Source organism: Leopardus geoffroyi, chromosome D3 (assembly GCF_018350155.1).
Source record: "Leopardus geoffroyi isolate Oge1 chromosome D3, O.geoffroyi_Oge1_pat1.0, whole genome shotgun sequence".
Lineage (NCBI taxonomy): Eukaryota > Metazoa > Chordata > Mammalia > Carnivora > Felidae > Leopardus > Leopardus geoffroyi.
The window spans coordinates 92,192,641-92,207,481 of record NC_059339.1 but is presented as its reverse complement, the minus strand read 5'-3'; the positions used below and the strand labels follow the sequence as shown (position 1 = coordinate 92,207,481).

Below are 14,841 nucleotides of genomic sequence, written 5' to 3'. Positions count from 1 at the left end.
AAAAAAAAAAAAAAAGAAAGTATTCTCAGCTGGCTCTAAAACAGTAAGTCCAAAGGGAAAAATAATTAAATCATGGGAAAGGGCTCGTTCGTTGTTTTCAAAGAAACGCTAGTGCATAACACCCAGGACCCTTAGGCACAACTGGCTGTGGTCAGCTCTACTGCACGAGGGACCCTCCCCTGCACGCAAGGCTCTACGGCTCTGTGCGGGGGCGATGCCAAGGGAAAACACTTCCTGTCTAACCAGACGACAGTGTTGTAATGAAGTATACTGGTGGCCAAAACAGGGCCCTCAGGCCATCCGCTTCTCCATCCTGATCGGAACATCTCCCATTTTCAATTATCTGCTGCACCAGCAAACACCCAGGATCCCCAGAGCAGCACGAGAAAACCACTCCATGTAAACTGAAACACCTGAAACCACTGGTCTTTCCAACCATTTGCCCAGGATTCAAGAAGACGTTAAGCAGAGCTTCCAGGGAGACACTAGATGTCACGGCCCTAGGGGAGCAGGCTGAGAGAGCTCACATGGCTAGCATTCCAGAACAGAGTCCGCACCGGAGCTGGACAGCCACTCACTCTGGCCCACGAGACACAAGGATCAGACACAGAGGGGACATCACAGGCCAGAAATCCAGACTCTGGATCTGCCGACACGGGATTCAGACAAAGTTCTTAACCACTCAGGCCTCATTTCATCTTCAGCAAACGACAGGGGTAGACAGATGCCCCCACACTCCCAGCCCCACTCTCACAGAAGCCCTGTCCCAACCAGGTCAAATCCCCCAGGACCGATGACCTATTTTCCTTTACACATCGTTACCGCCACAAGTTTACAATGATTTACGGATTCCTCAGTAAGTGCCTGTGTCCTATTAGTTCCTAGGATCCTAAGTGCAAAGGCGCTACGTCTGCCTTGCTCAGTATTCTATTCCCAGATTGAGTACAGTTCTTATCACACAGTACACATTATACAGTCTGTTAGTGAAAAAATAAATTACCGGATAAGAAAGCATCTCAAATGAGCATGAAAAAGAAAAAAAGCCTAGCTGCGCCTCCAAATATATGTAAAAATTAAATTTTTCCCCTCAAAAAAGGATATAGAGAGTTGGAAAATAAGAAGGCTAAGAAATTAACAAGATCTCTACAAGAGGAGATAAACCAGACAGGCATGTCATTGGAAACCGTTGACCATTACTTGCGAAGCTGTCATTTATGTTACTGGAGCTCATTTAAGTTTTTATAGAACTCTACACTTGCAAAGCTTAGCAAGAGGCCATTTTAAAACTGCGTTCTCCATGGGGCACCTGGGTGGCGCAGTCGGTTAAGCATCCGACTTCAGCCAGGTCACGATCTCGCGGTCCGTGAGTTCGAGCCCCGCGTCAGGCTCTGGGCTGACGGCTCAGAGCCTGGAGCCCATTTCCGATTCTGTGTCTCCCTCTCTCTCTGCCCCTCCCCCGTTCATGCTCTGTCTCTCTCTGTCCCAAAAATAAATAAACGTTTGAAAAAAAAAAAATTAAAAAATAAATAAATAAATAAATAAATAAATAAATAAATAAATAAATAAAACTGCGTTCTCCTAACAGCGGTGGGTGACAGGAGACTCAGGCTGCAGGGCGAGGAGGAACGGGCTGGATTCCCGCACGGGGAACAGGGCACGGTTCTGTGACGAGCCCTCCAAGTGCTAACTCGCACAACTCCATCACACCTCGTGTGTCGGAACAGGACCGTTCCCCTGCCCTCCCTGGTAAGCAGAATTTCAGCTCGGCTGCTAACCCTGCACGCACGGGTAAGGCCAGGGAGTATGGAATCACGTGACACGTGACAGAGCCTGATGACACAGGGGTCCTGCTCCCGCCCGCCGACCCCGCCGACCGGGGGCACAGCCCTGTGGCCACGCCGTGGCACAGTGTGTCCGTGGCTCAGCCAGCAGCCGCGTGCACACCTGAAGAGCTCAGTGGTACACTCCACGAGAGCAGCTGGTCACTGCCTCCAGTTAGGGTGGCACCTGGGCACTGATCATTGACTGCAGGTGCTGACAATCTTACGCTTCCGTTTAGGTCACTATTTCCGTAAGAATTGTGCTGAATGAGGTCTCGACCTACATGGAAATTAATACTGTGGTATCTGAAAATAACATGTTAACTTACATACTGGCACGTGTGCTAAGCATATGATAACATCTTATTAAAATTAAAGCTATTTCACTTTTAATAATATTCCTAGAAAAACTGAAAAGACCAGCAATACATTTTCTCTAAATGACAGTATTTGTTTCCATTTTTTAAGCTGTTAAGTATTTTTAAGTGCTTCCTAAGCGTTCTATTGTAACTCCGTATTTAGGCACTTAAAATTACACACTTTGTTGACTAAAACTTAAACTGACCTGAAAACACTTCCAAATGTGGTAGACTGGCAGGTGTGGCTAGGTATGTTTGTAAAAGCAGGTGACCCTAGAGCCCCCGTACCCAGCCGCCACCGAGCGGGCTTGCGCGGCGGGGACACTCGGCACTAGGGCGGGTGAGGGGAGGGGACCTGTGCCACTCGCCTTCCAGGAAGCGCTGGCCTTCGCCTCCAGACCCGCCCGCGGATGCCAGCTTCGATAGCCACAGGAGTCACATGAGCGTAAGCAAACTGCATGGAAAACAGACGAACAGAGAAGGGGAACAGCTGCTGACGGAATCTTTGGAAAGACTGGACGTGAACGAGTTACTTTAAAAACATCTGCTGTCAAGTTAGGCAAACGCAAGACTAAACCGGAGGGGGAAAGCGTCAAGACAAAGGAATGCTGCACTGCCACTGTGCTGTGTAATTATCGACATCGTCACGCTTCAGTAAAGACACAGGAACAGGAAATGCCGCGTGCTGTGGGCATGAGCACGGGCAAAAGGAAAAATGCAAACTCCTATCAGCAGAGCAGACCCGTCTTCAAAGGATCTGTGGATGAAGGTTATCACTTTCTTGATTCTCTGCCTGACATAACTTTTCACTGAAAACTGGACCAAACCATCAGAGAAGAGGACCTTATTGTAGAGGCACGAGACAAGTTGGGGAGCCCGAGGGCTATCCTTGCCTTGTACCCCATATTTTTTTCTCAACTGACTTCTGAATTGCTAAGAGTCTACAAAGCTCAAAGTTTTGCTTTCTAGCACCGACATTTATAATTATACACATTAATGGAAAAAACAACCGAAAATCTCTACAGAGACCGCAAACTGTTTTCCTATAGCCTTTTCCAAACGGGATAAGGAAACGCTGACTTGTGACTTGACAGTTCTCATGACGCGTAACAATGAGGATTGAGAATTAGAAGCCTCTGGCCCAAAGTCTGGGCAAACCTCCTGTCATCCACTGATTTAAAGATTTCTCCTAGGGTAAACCTTTTAAGCTAACTCTTAAACAATTAGTTAAATTCACTTCCTTATTCTGAATATGCCAATACGCAAAGTATCTACATGATCAATGATAGGAAAATACAGGAGAAACAGAACCACAACCCATAAGCTAAATAACACACTTTCTCAACTATAAGCCAGAATCTTGGATTATGTGTCTTTTGTACAGGATTCGCACAATGCCTCATACACAGAGGGCGCACCAAAAAGTTAATTTGATCAACAAAGGTTTCTCAACATAAAAAACATTAAAATTCAGATGCATATAACAAAAGTAGGAAGGTTACTGAATTCTATAAAACTGAAAGTTCATTTCCATTGCCTAAGAGCGTCTAAAATCACTCACATCGCTCAAAATCAAAACTCTAAGAATAGCTCCTCAAGTTTCTCACACGCGTTAAAAGGAAAAGACGCTCCCTAAGAAAGCAAGCTTTCTTCAGTTTTCTAAGTAAATTTTCTTCCTTTTGCAAGAGTAATCTCTGCAGGAATCTCCCTGAAGCCAAGTGCGTTACCCGGTCCGCCCTCCGCCCTCCGCCCTCCCCAGTGTTTAAGGGAAAACGCTCCCCTTCCGCCATCACACCCTCTCTCCAGGGGCAGCGTTCACCTCCCAACGAAATGTTTTTCTTATTTGTAACAACAGCCTCATAAGGTTGCTATGAGGCTTGAATGAATTAATATTAAATGAGTTCATATTTGTAAAAGTCACTAGAAGAGCGCCTGGCACATAGTAAGGGTCATACAAAGGGCTGCTAAATTTGAAAATGACTCTTAATGACCACGAAGGGCTCACAGCTAAGAGTCACGTGGGCAGCGCACCGCTGTAAAACGTGTTCCAGGCTGACCTAGGTCACACACGACACAGATGGAGGGAAGTCTGGTCGTGGACGTGACAGCCCGGAGACACGGAACGCCTGCTCTCGGCTGACACACGGGATCGATTTGCCAACTTCAAGTGACCTCCACTGCCAAAGGCCATCATCTTCCCGTTTCTCCACTCCTCAGTGCTCTACCCCACATTTAACGATGTTCCACACGGTCTGTGCAGAGTCCTGGGAAGCCAGGAGGCGCCCAGAGCGTCCTCACACTCAGGTTGTGCCGACCACAGTCCTCTAGTCTCACGAAGCAGGAAAACGGCACATGAAGCCACGGCTTCCTGCTGTCTGCTAACCAGAGCGAGGTGGCCAAACAGTGGTCTCAGAGTGGACGTGAGGAACTCTCACTTTTAACTTCTGGTTAGATCTCAACTGTGACGGTCTTTCGCTAAGCCTGAATTTCCCACACGTGTTACCAACACTTCCGGAGCACTGGCTTTGTGCAAAATTCGGTGTTGCCGAAAACATACATACGTACGACTAACACACACTTCAACTGTGGGGGGAGGAGGTTTAAGACGTTAAGTGACTAACCAGAGATGGTCAGGGTGATTTCCTGCGGGGACCCGGAGGACGACGCAGCAGCGGGCCCGGCAGCCTGCGCCAACACCTGGCTCAGACTCGAGTTGTTAATGGTCAGGGTGATCTCGTGGGGGCCGCTGGAGGTGGATACCAGGCCTTGCGACGTCACCACCTGAGAGAGGTCTTGAGTCCCTGGTCGTCGTGACAAAACAAAACAAAGCTGGGCTTAAAAGAATGGTAATTTTCTTTCATATTTGTTATTTTAATGTTATTCTAATCGTATATGTTAATATTTTAATAAAGCAGTTATTTCAAAAGAAGATTCAGAAGAAAACATCAACCACGTGTAGAATTCCCTCATCCGGAAAGACAAGACGCCTTAGAAACAGAAAGGCAACAGGACCGCGGGAATTACGTGTGGGCGGAAAGGGATGTGCGTAGACTGAATGCACATCACTTAGCAGAGGAAAAGTGCGCGTGTGCTGGGGACACTCCACGTGTTTGCTGAGCTTGGTAAGAAGAGGAAAGGGGAGCCACGGAGCCCTAAATGCAAATGCGTGACCACAAGCAAGGAGCTGGACCCCCGGCTGCCATTTACCGCTGCTGGTGGTCATCACAGGGTCCTGCTCAGACAGCGGGCCGATGGTCAGACTGGCAGACGTCACCGTGGGCTGTAAGGACAGGCCTGAGATGGGCTGGATGACGACACTGGCTGGGACCGTGCTGTCCTGTGTCTGCAAGGTGCTGTTTTGGGAGGCCAGGCCGGGCTCCCCCGGCAGCTGCTGACTGAGCAAGTTGCCCTGCTGTAGCGTCTGCTGCAAAATACTTGGGTCAATCTGAAAGGCAAAACAGGTACCTGTGACGGGCAGTGCACGCTCACGTGTGATTGTGTAACAAGGTATCTGTGACGGGAAGCGCGCTCACGTGCAATTTTGACCAATTAAAGCCCGGAAAACCTCAGAAGCGGCATACCTGTAACGTTATGTTGTTAATGCTGGAGGCATCGATTCCAGAGATCTGGACGTTTGGCCCGACTAAGTTAGCAGCCAGCTGTAACTGTATGCCCTCCAGGCTGGTCAAGCTCCCGTCCGTCAAAGACACTGTCCAGTCACCACCAGCTGCAGAGGAAGAGAACCGGGATGACTGCGTATCTGAAAGGCTTCTTAGAAAGCAAAACAGAACAAAAACCCCTCATTTCCATATGGGAATTTTTGTGTACATGGTTTTATTCGTACATCAACGTGATGTATGTAGTTAAGGCATACTAATATTGCCACCAGACACACGCATGATCTAATTCACCCAACACAAAGCATCCTCTGAAATAGGTGATGTTATGCATTTTAAACACACGAGCAAACTAGGCTCAAAGAGACTACGCTGACTGGCCCAAGGTCTAAAACAACAACTCACGGGTGTGTTGTATCTTTAATGGCCCCACGGGTCACATCCACAGGCTGCTGACACTCACTCTGTGACTTGTAAGTGCACGACAAGCCCGAATGGCTGAAAGTTCCTATTTTTCAAGCACTGGGTACCCACGTGACCCGAGCGCGATTATTTAAAGAACTCTAGGATAGCACACACGATGTCGGAGGGGAGTCACCGGTCACGTGTGTCACTGTCACGTCTGCGGGGTGCAGAGCAAGAGGCGCACGTAAACCCAGGAAGAGCAGCTCAGAGCCCCGTGAAGGGTTCAAAAGCAGATGCTGTGGCGGGACGAACAGGGACGGAGGGTGACTCGCCTCAAGAGTGAAATGTACGTTTTCCCACCTGCCTCACACGGGCAAACCTCAAGGCAGAGAAGCGCAGGTCGTGGACGGAGGGCCCCCCCTCCCGGCACACCAGCGCCACCCAGGCCGGGCGCTCACCCGACACGGAGGCAGGGAGGATGGCCTGGCCCACCAGCCCCTGCGGAAGCACGTTCTGCTCGAACTGCCCCGTCAGGACAGAGTTGTTCATGACGAACACGCTGGGGTCGGCGGATGACGGGCTGAGCAGGTTTAAGGGCTGCAGCGCCTCCGACGGGCTTCGGGCCACCGGCTTCCTGGCTTTCTTCGGGTCGGGTTTATAATGAAACTGCATGTGCGTCTTCCTCCGCCCGGACGTGCGGAAGCGCAGCTCACAGTGCGGACACTTGAAGGGCTTCGCTCCCGTGTGCAAGCGCATGTGCACCTTCAGGCTCCCCTTTGTGGAAAAGGCGTTGCTGCACACGTGACAGCTGAAGAGCTTCTGACCTGCGGAAAGGTCAAGGGTCAGCGGGGCCCAGGACGCGCCACACCCACGCGCAAGCGGCCGGCACGGGGCGGGGGGCGGGGCCAGGTACGTCAAGGAGGACCCTGTTCTGCGGGTGCTGGCGCAGAGACCTCGCGGTGAGCACCGCCACAGCCTGCGTCCACGACCCCACAGCACTTGGGCGTCTGCACCGCCTCTCCCCGAGCCTAGACGGGACCCGGGGTGGGGTCACTAAGCGGCTCAGCCCGTGTCGCTGTCACTCGCCCCTCGGTTTACAAAGGGCACCTGTACGTGTCAGCACACGTCTATCTTCTTTCTGCAGGGGGGCCCCCCGGGACACCTGCGCAGGTGGGGAGTGGCCACAGGTGTGGATCACGTGCTCAGCTCCTGGGACTCTGAGCCAAGGGCATGACGGAGGCCGGGAGGTGGGGCCGAGGGCCTGGTCACCCGCCCACCCTGCCCCGGAGAGGCTCTGGGGGGACAAAAGCGTCCCGGTTTTCTGTTTCTCTCTATTTCTCCCAGAAACAATAGTGACTTCTATTTAACCGGGCGGGCACGCTGGGACCCACCCCGGGACTAGGGAGGCCAGCTGTCCAGCCCTGCTGGGAGCCCTCAGAGGTCACCCGGGGAGCCCGGAGTGCAGGAGGAGGCCTGAAAGGTAACTTTCACAGAGACTTTTCTTTCTGGGCCTCAGGCACAGGGGCCAACACAGAATCCCGGCGTGCGAGCCATCGTGAACACCACTGGCACTGGCCAGGTGAGAGGCCCCTTCTGGTCCTGGCGGCTCACAGCATCACACAAGAGGGACAAAAACACAGCACCCGATGAACCAGCGGAAACACTGCCCACAGCAGGGGCGCACGCTAAGTTCCTGTATCTATCTATTAAATTCCAAACACTAACCCATCAGAGAAGAATCACAGGACTTTACATAAACATGTGAAATTCCCTTGTACGTTTTTGGTCAATTCTGCCGGGAACCAAAAATTAAGAATATAAATGAGTTTCACAATCATAATCCTATGAATCACATGAACAACTCTCCCGTTTACTGAGAGTTCACCACAGTTCCCGCGACAGCCAGAGGCTCCGAGAAATGGCCCGGAAGTGAGCACAGACGTCAAATCTGCGTGGGGTGTGCGGGCCTGCCCCTTAACCACTGGGCACCCTGTGCAGGGCAAGCAGCAAAGCCTCGCTGTATTTTAATGAGCACCATTAACCTTCAGTTCCTCAAATGAGATGAAGAAAAAAATGGCCATTGGGAATCGTACATTAATGTTTTTCCTTTATAAGATTTCCCCCCCACCTGAAAAGAATTATTAGCTGGTAACTATAATCAGCTTGGCTAAATCCCCAGTTCTTGTAAAAACTCGACAAACCAAAGGTCTCTGGCCTAAATGAGACTAAGAAAGAATTTTCTTAACAAAGGTATTCAAGGCGCAGTAAGAACACTGACAGCAGGCAGCTCGGCATCGGAGACCGGGCTCCTTTTCCTCCGTGTTTTCTGGATCATTTCTCCCAAGTCAGAAATCAAAACTCCTTTTATACCCATTTCTTCATGGTTCCTGACTTCTAAGCTTCCTATGATCTTGAAAGGTAGACGGGGACAAATACAAAATGCCATCGTGGTGCCTAGGAGGCTCAGTCAGTTAGCAGCCAACTCTCGGGTTTCAGCTCAGGTTGTGATCTCAAAGGACAGCAGTTCGAGCCTGCTTGGGATTCTCTGTCTCCGTCTCTCTCTGTCCCTCCCCTGCTCATTCTCTCTGTCTCTCTCAAAATAAATGAATGAACATTTAAAATTCTCTACAAAGCGCCATCATAAGGCACCGACGTGGAGCACAGGCGCCCGCTCGTACCTGTGTGCGTCTTCACGTGGCAGTCTAGGGTCGATTTAACAGTAAAGCTCTTCCCACATTCATCACATTTATATGGCTTTTCTCCAGTGTGGATTCGCACGTGCCTAACCAGAAAGCATTTACAGTAAGTGTTTTTATTTTTAATTTTATACACATTTACAAGCAATCTCATGATTTTAAATTTGTAACTATGCCTGTAAGTAAAAAATATGTGTTAGTATGGGCTGAATAAACTCGGCCAAATAAAACCTTTGATCTCCATCTACACAAAAACGGCAGAAACAAACTCAGAAGCAAACAAAAACATCTGCAAGATGGACGAACACAGGGCTAACTTTTCTTAAACCGAAGAGTTGTTATAAATCAGCAATAAGACCAGAAACACCACAGCAGAAGAACAGACAATGCATAGGAAGCTCAGAGAAGAAATACAGCCAAAAGCCACGGGAAAGCGTTTCACCCATACCCAGAATTGAAAAAGAGGAAATTAAAACACAAAGCTAGCATTTCTGCTGTCAGTCAGATGAGGCCTCAGTCAGGGGGGCAGTCTGGGCACCACCTGGCGGCAGTGACCCAACCCCCCTGCAGGTGCACCCGCGAGGGCTCCTGTAGCGACCGGAGACAGAAAGCGTGCCATGAAATAAAAGTTGGCATTCCCCCACGACAGAACACGTCACCACTAAGAAGAAGGTAACAAGCTTGCAGGTACAAACAAAGAAGGGTGTCTATGACTCAATATGTAAAAACTATACCAAAAATAAAACTGTAGAACTTAATGGTGACACGTGGACATTTCTGGGAAAAACACGTAAGAACCAGTTGACAGCGGTTGTCTCTGGGAAGCAGGAAGGACTTTTTCACACTTGATGGTGTCCCGGGCTGTGCTTTTCTTTTGTTTGGCTTCATCACAGGACCTGGTCCTCCCCCCCTGAACGCTCTGCTGTCTTACTCCCCACTTAATTGCACCTGACCTCCGGGTGCCCAGAAGGGACACCACCGCCACCTCCTCGGCACGCGCCGTCGCCCCACTCACCCCCCTCGCCGCCACCCTCGCTGCAGTGGGAAGAACAGGGCAGTCCAGCGGTCACCCAGGCTCACTGATGAGCACTTCCAACCCAGTGGCCGCTCTGCCACCAGCCCCACCCACATGGAGGGCGCTGAGGGCTCAGGAGGAGCTGGAGGGCAGCCTGCTCCTTCCCCCGCCTCCAACTCCGAACTGCTCCTCCCTGTGTCAGGGGGCCCGGTATCCCCCAACCTACCAGCTTGCTCCTAATCCTGAGCCGTCCAGAGCGACCCTGCAGAGACTGCAGGAGAACATTCTACCTCCCCGTCTTTCCCGCAGGCTGACCTTGCCCCCAGCCCTCAGTGTCCCGTTTCCAAGTCTGCATCATCCTGCTGGACTTGACCTCACATCGTCAGTCACTGCTTGGACAGACTGGTGTGAACTGCACGCTGCCTCCTGACACGCTCGCTCCTGCCCCGGCCCGAGCCTGCGCCCCCCGCTCCCTACGCACACCAGCACCCCTGCTCCCGCCCCGGCCTGAGCCTGCGCCCCCCACTCCCTGCACACACCAGCACCCCTGCTCCTGCTCCCGCCCCAGCCTGAGCCTGCGCCCCCCGCTCCCTACGCACACCAGCACCCCTGGGGATAAAGATGTCCCTGATGCTGTTTGCAAATGTACAAAGCTTAGCACCATGCTGTCTTCAAGAAATAACTCATTTCCTTTTCTTTCTTTTTTAAACTAGAGCAGCACCCCCCCCCCCTGCGGGAGGTACGGTCCAAGACCCCCCGTGTGTGTACCAAACCGTATTACACCGTTCATTCCTATACCTGATACTTATCGTGAGGTCTGATTTCTAAATTAGGCCCGGTGAGGCTGATGACAACTGATGATGAACGGGAACACTCACAACAACACACTGTGATAGAAGTTAAAATACCGGATTGTGCCACATCCCCCGCCCCTCCTTCCGTGATGACGGGCAATGATGACATGTCCACGTGAGATGACGGCAGGTGACAGACACGGGCACGTGACCCAGCTCAGAAGGAAGGTCGCCCACTTATGGGCCACGGTTGACTTCAGGTAACGAGCAGAAACCACAGATGAGGGGGGACACCGCACCCCACGGCTCTACAGAAATGAGTACAATCCATGCAGCAAACTCATTTCTCACCAACTTCCCGAATGAGCTCAAAGGGAAGCCTCAAAATTTACGCGGGCTTCAAACCGTAACTCAGGAGACTCCTCAGCCCCTCGCGAGGCACCGGGTTCCGACAGGGCCCCCGCGACGGCACCATCGAAGGCTCCCGGGGACACCCCTCCCGAACCCCCGGGGCAACACCGCGACCTCACCTCACGAGGTCACTGGGCTTCTTGAAGCTCTTGGGGCAGTAGGAGCAGCAGTTGGCGAACTTGGGCTCGGCCTCCAGCTCCGCCTGTCTGTCCTTCATCTCGCTGACGCGGTCCTTCTCGGCCGCCGACTGCACCAGGACCTGCTCCGACACCGTCGCACTTTCCTGCGGCCGAATTTTGGCCAGTTGTGCCGTCTCCTCCTCCGTGAAGGTGATGACCTCGGGACGAGCCTTTCGAGATGGGTTTCTCTCGGGATTTTCTTCCTCTTCCTCCACACACATATCTACACAAAACAGGAAGGACCAAATCCTCATAAAAACTTAGGTTTTAACACAACAAATATATTAAAGCCAAACACCTATGTAGGATTAGAGTGGGTCACTTGGTGAAGCTCAATTAGTCCAGGGGCAGGCCTAGCGGGGTCCCCGGGAGGAAGGGGCACAGCGGTCACCGCGTGGGAGCAGAGCCCAAGGACCAGCCGGCAGACAGCTCCGACCCACGGTGTCCACACGGGCCACCGGCATTCCTAAGCAGACACGCACTACCACGGGCAAAACCTGAAATATTGTCGCATAAAGAAATCAGCAGAGCCCAAGACAGAAGACCAGAGATAAATTAGCAAAAAGGCCCTAATTAAAGAGTTAAAAAAAAAATTCAAACATATACATATAAGCGTTCTCTGAGTGAGACGTAAGGATGTATTTACATGGATTGTAAACAGGAAGAAGGTGCTATTAAAACCCAACAGAAGGAAAAGAGCTGGCTGGGAGGGAGGTCAGAACTGCACAGACAGCTAAAAAATAAAAGAATAGAGACTCAACAGAAACATTGACTAGCCAAATGGACAGTGGCTAACACCACATCAGTGATAAAAACGAACTAGATGCCGCGTCAGGATAAAGGGACAAAGATGGAAGGGAGGGAAAGGAGGAGAGAAGGGAAGAGAGAGGCCAGGGGAGGGTGAGGAAAGGTCGGCCGTGAAGGAGAGAATAAAGTTTGGAAAGATTTGGGGGCAGTGGGGTAGAGCTGGTGGCCCCACCAGCACGGGTAACGAAATGCGGAGAGAACTATTCAAACACTTAAAGTACCAGGAACCCCATCCATAGGGCAAAGCCACTGGCGGGAAAAGGCGAGCGAAACGGAGCGCCACGCACGGAAGAGACAGGATCCGATGGTGTCTGCCACACAGACTCACTGTCCCAACACCGAGAGCAGGTTAAACCCTACCGAGTGGCTCTAGGTTTGGGTAAAAGAAACCAGTGCAAGTGGCTTTTCTTCTGCGGCTAAGGAGGCTCCTGCGGAGCTCTGTTTCTCAGTGACCCCACCGAGGAGAACGCCAGGCCCTCAGGTGCACGCTGTGTACGCGGGGGGGGGGGGGGGGGGCGAGGCCACAACGGGAGCCCCCAGGCGGTCAGCATCAGCTGACAAGGTGGCGCCCTCCCCCTACAGGGTTCCAGAACCCGTGTGAGGATGCCCCCGTTCTGTAAGTCAGCGCAGGGAGAGGTCCTACATGACAGAAGTGGAAAGAAAGGCCTTGCGAGGAGCGAGCAGGGTGGAAGCTGGCGCTGTGTGACGGAGGAGGGGCCAACATTCTGAGTTACCTGCAGAAGAAGCCAGAGCAGCTGGCCTGTAGCGGGGAGGCTGGGGGTTTTTATCGCCTTGGGTGGGTTAGGCACGTTTGAAAGACGTTTGCCCCAAACCAGAGGTCGGAGCTACAGCCCTCGCTCCCCAGGAGAGCCACCAGGGACGACCGTGACCTTGAGGTCAGCTGAACACGGAGCACACGGGGGCCACAGGTGGGGAGAGGAGCCCGGGGACTCACACCCCCGCCCCGTCACGCCCACCTGGCGACATGCAGCGCCGACCGCGCCGTGTGGACATGCCGCCGTGGGATGTGCTACAAAGACTCGGTCTGGCTGGCGCGGAATGGCGACTCTACGGCTACTGCGCCCACGCGGGGGGGGGGGGGGGAGAGGGGGGGTCAGCCTGCTCCCGTGGAACCACGTGGTGCGCCACGTGGATCGGCAGAGGCGCTGCGGTGCGTGCACCGTGGGGAGCGCGTGAGAGAAAACGAGGGACATGCGTGCAGTCCCCGGACCTGACGCGCACCTGTGCCGGGTACCAAACACGCCCACGATGCGGAGCATGAACCCCTCTCCGGTGGGAAACCGCACCTCCACCCACGTGCACGGCCGCCCCGGGTGCGGTGACCGGTGATGGGGGGGGTTTCCCTCTCTGCGCCTCTCCGAACCTGGTTTTCAGGGCACTCAGGCCGTGGTCGTCAGAAAAGAAACCACTGGAAGGGGTGACACGTGCACAATCTCTGGGCACGTCAGCACCCGCTCCCCGGACCTCCACCCACACGGGCAGTACCTCCTCCGTCCGCCTCCCCCGGGGCTGGCGCGGCAGGGGGGGCCGCCTGGTGCCTCTTCATGTGCTTCTTGCAGTGGACTGTGGTGCGGAAGCCCTGCTCGCAGAACGGACACTTGTAGGGCTTCATGCCCATGTGCGTGGCCATGTGCCTGGTGAGGCTGCCGTTGGTCGTGAACGAAGCGTTGCAAACACTGCAGCTGAACGCCTTCACTCCTGTGACAACAGAACCGCATTTCGTTACTTTACAGCCCTAAGTACTCGAGGGCACACAGAGATTCGTTCAACAAGCCACAAAACCCAAGACCGTCTTCGCCCTGGTCTTGTGCCAGGACGTGGCCACGACAGCACATCTTCCTACTAATTCTCTCGTGCGATCACAGCCTCCGAGCGCGAGGCTCCAGACCAACGCCAAGTCCTCTCCGCCCCTCCGTCTGCTACACTGAAACTGACAACAATGCCGTGGACCGTACCCTTGAGACGTTTTCTCAAATCCATCTTTTTTCCTCATTCCCACAGCAAATGACGGGGGAGCGGCCCACAGCCCCTCTGTACAGCTTCAGGCTTCAGGCTCCAGTCGGGCCCGATGGGAGGACCCTCTTCTCCGGACTGAGGGCACAGAGGCCCCCCTGACTGACCACAGCGGCCATCAGCCACTGCTCGTTGCAGGGGTCGTACAGGCTGCTCTCTGCTGCGGGGACAGCGGACTCCTTAGCAGGACCCCAGACCTGCCCTCACGGGCCCTGCCCTCGGCCTGTCTTCCCAGCACCCGCCAAACCGCTCCCTTGTTTTGTCTGTATGTTTTTATTTTCAGATAAAGCCTTATACAGAATATACTGATGTAAAACAGATATGATATACAAAATAAAAATACAAAATTAAATATATTTAAAATATACTCAATGGCAAATCATATATCTGATAAAGAATATATTTTGACAACTCTTTAAACAATGCAATAATGTTTGCAAATGATCTAATTTAAAAATGACATAGGATTAGGATAGCCATTTCTCAACACGCACATGAAAAGATGCTCCACACCATTAGCCACTAGAGAAACGCAAATCAAAGCCACGATCAGACACCACCACACACTCCCAAGGACAGTCATAACAGAAAGGATACACGATAGGCCTGGTGTTGACAAGAGAGTGAAACCAGAACCTTCATCCATTGCTGGTAGAAAGTAAAACAGTGCAGCCACTTTGGAAAGCAGGCTGATCAACTCGAAG

At 52.4% G+C, this 14,841-nt stretch overlaps 1 protein-coding gene across 11 annotated transcripts in view; it reads right to left on the bottom strand.

Annotated features, from left to right (window-relative positions):
• Positions 1 to 14,841, bottom strand: part of ZNF236 (zinc finger protein 236) — a 108,160-nt gene that overhangs the window by 21,109 nt on the left and 72,210 nt on the right. For 10 of the 11 annotated variants that reach the window (XR_006707516.1, XM_045457766.1, XM_045457767.1 and 7 more), the window contains 7 exons: positions 13,610 to 13,822; positions 11,237 to 11,519; positions 8,880 to 8,983; positions 6,660 to 7,025; positions 5,761 to 5,906; positions 5,387 to 5,624; positions 4,801 to 4,980 (listed from right to left, as the gene is read on the bottom strand). Coding sequence is in view for 10 of the 11 variants with exons in the window: in XM_045457766.1 (XP_045313722.1) it covers positions 4,801 to 4,980; positions 5,387 to 5,624; positions 5,761 to 5,906; positions 6,660 to 7,025; positions 8,880 to 8,983; positions 11,237 to 11,519; positions 13,610 to 13,822 (1,530 nt within the window). In the remaining variant the exon portion in view is untranslated. Of the gene's footprint in view, positions 1 to 1,569; positions 2,101 to 4,800; positions 4,981 to 5,386; positions 5,625 to 5,760; positions 5,907 to 6,659; positions 7,026 to 8,879; positions 8,984 to 11,236; positions 11,520 to 13,609; positions 13,823 to 14,841 lie in introns of those variants that run through there. The other variant, XM_045457775.1, reaches the window with a different exon arrangement.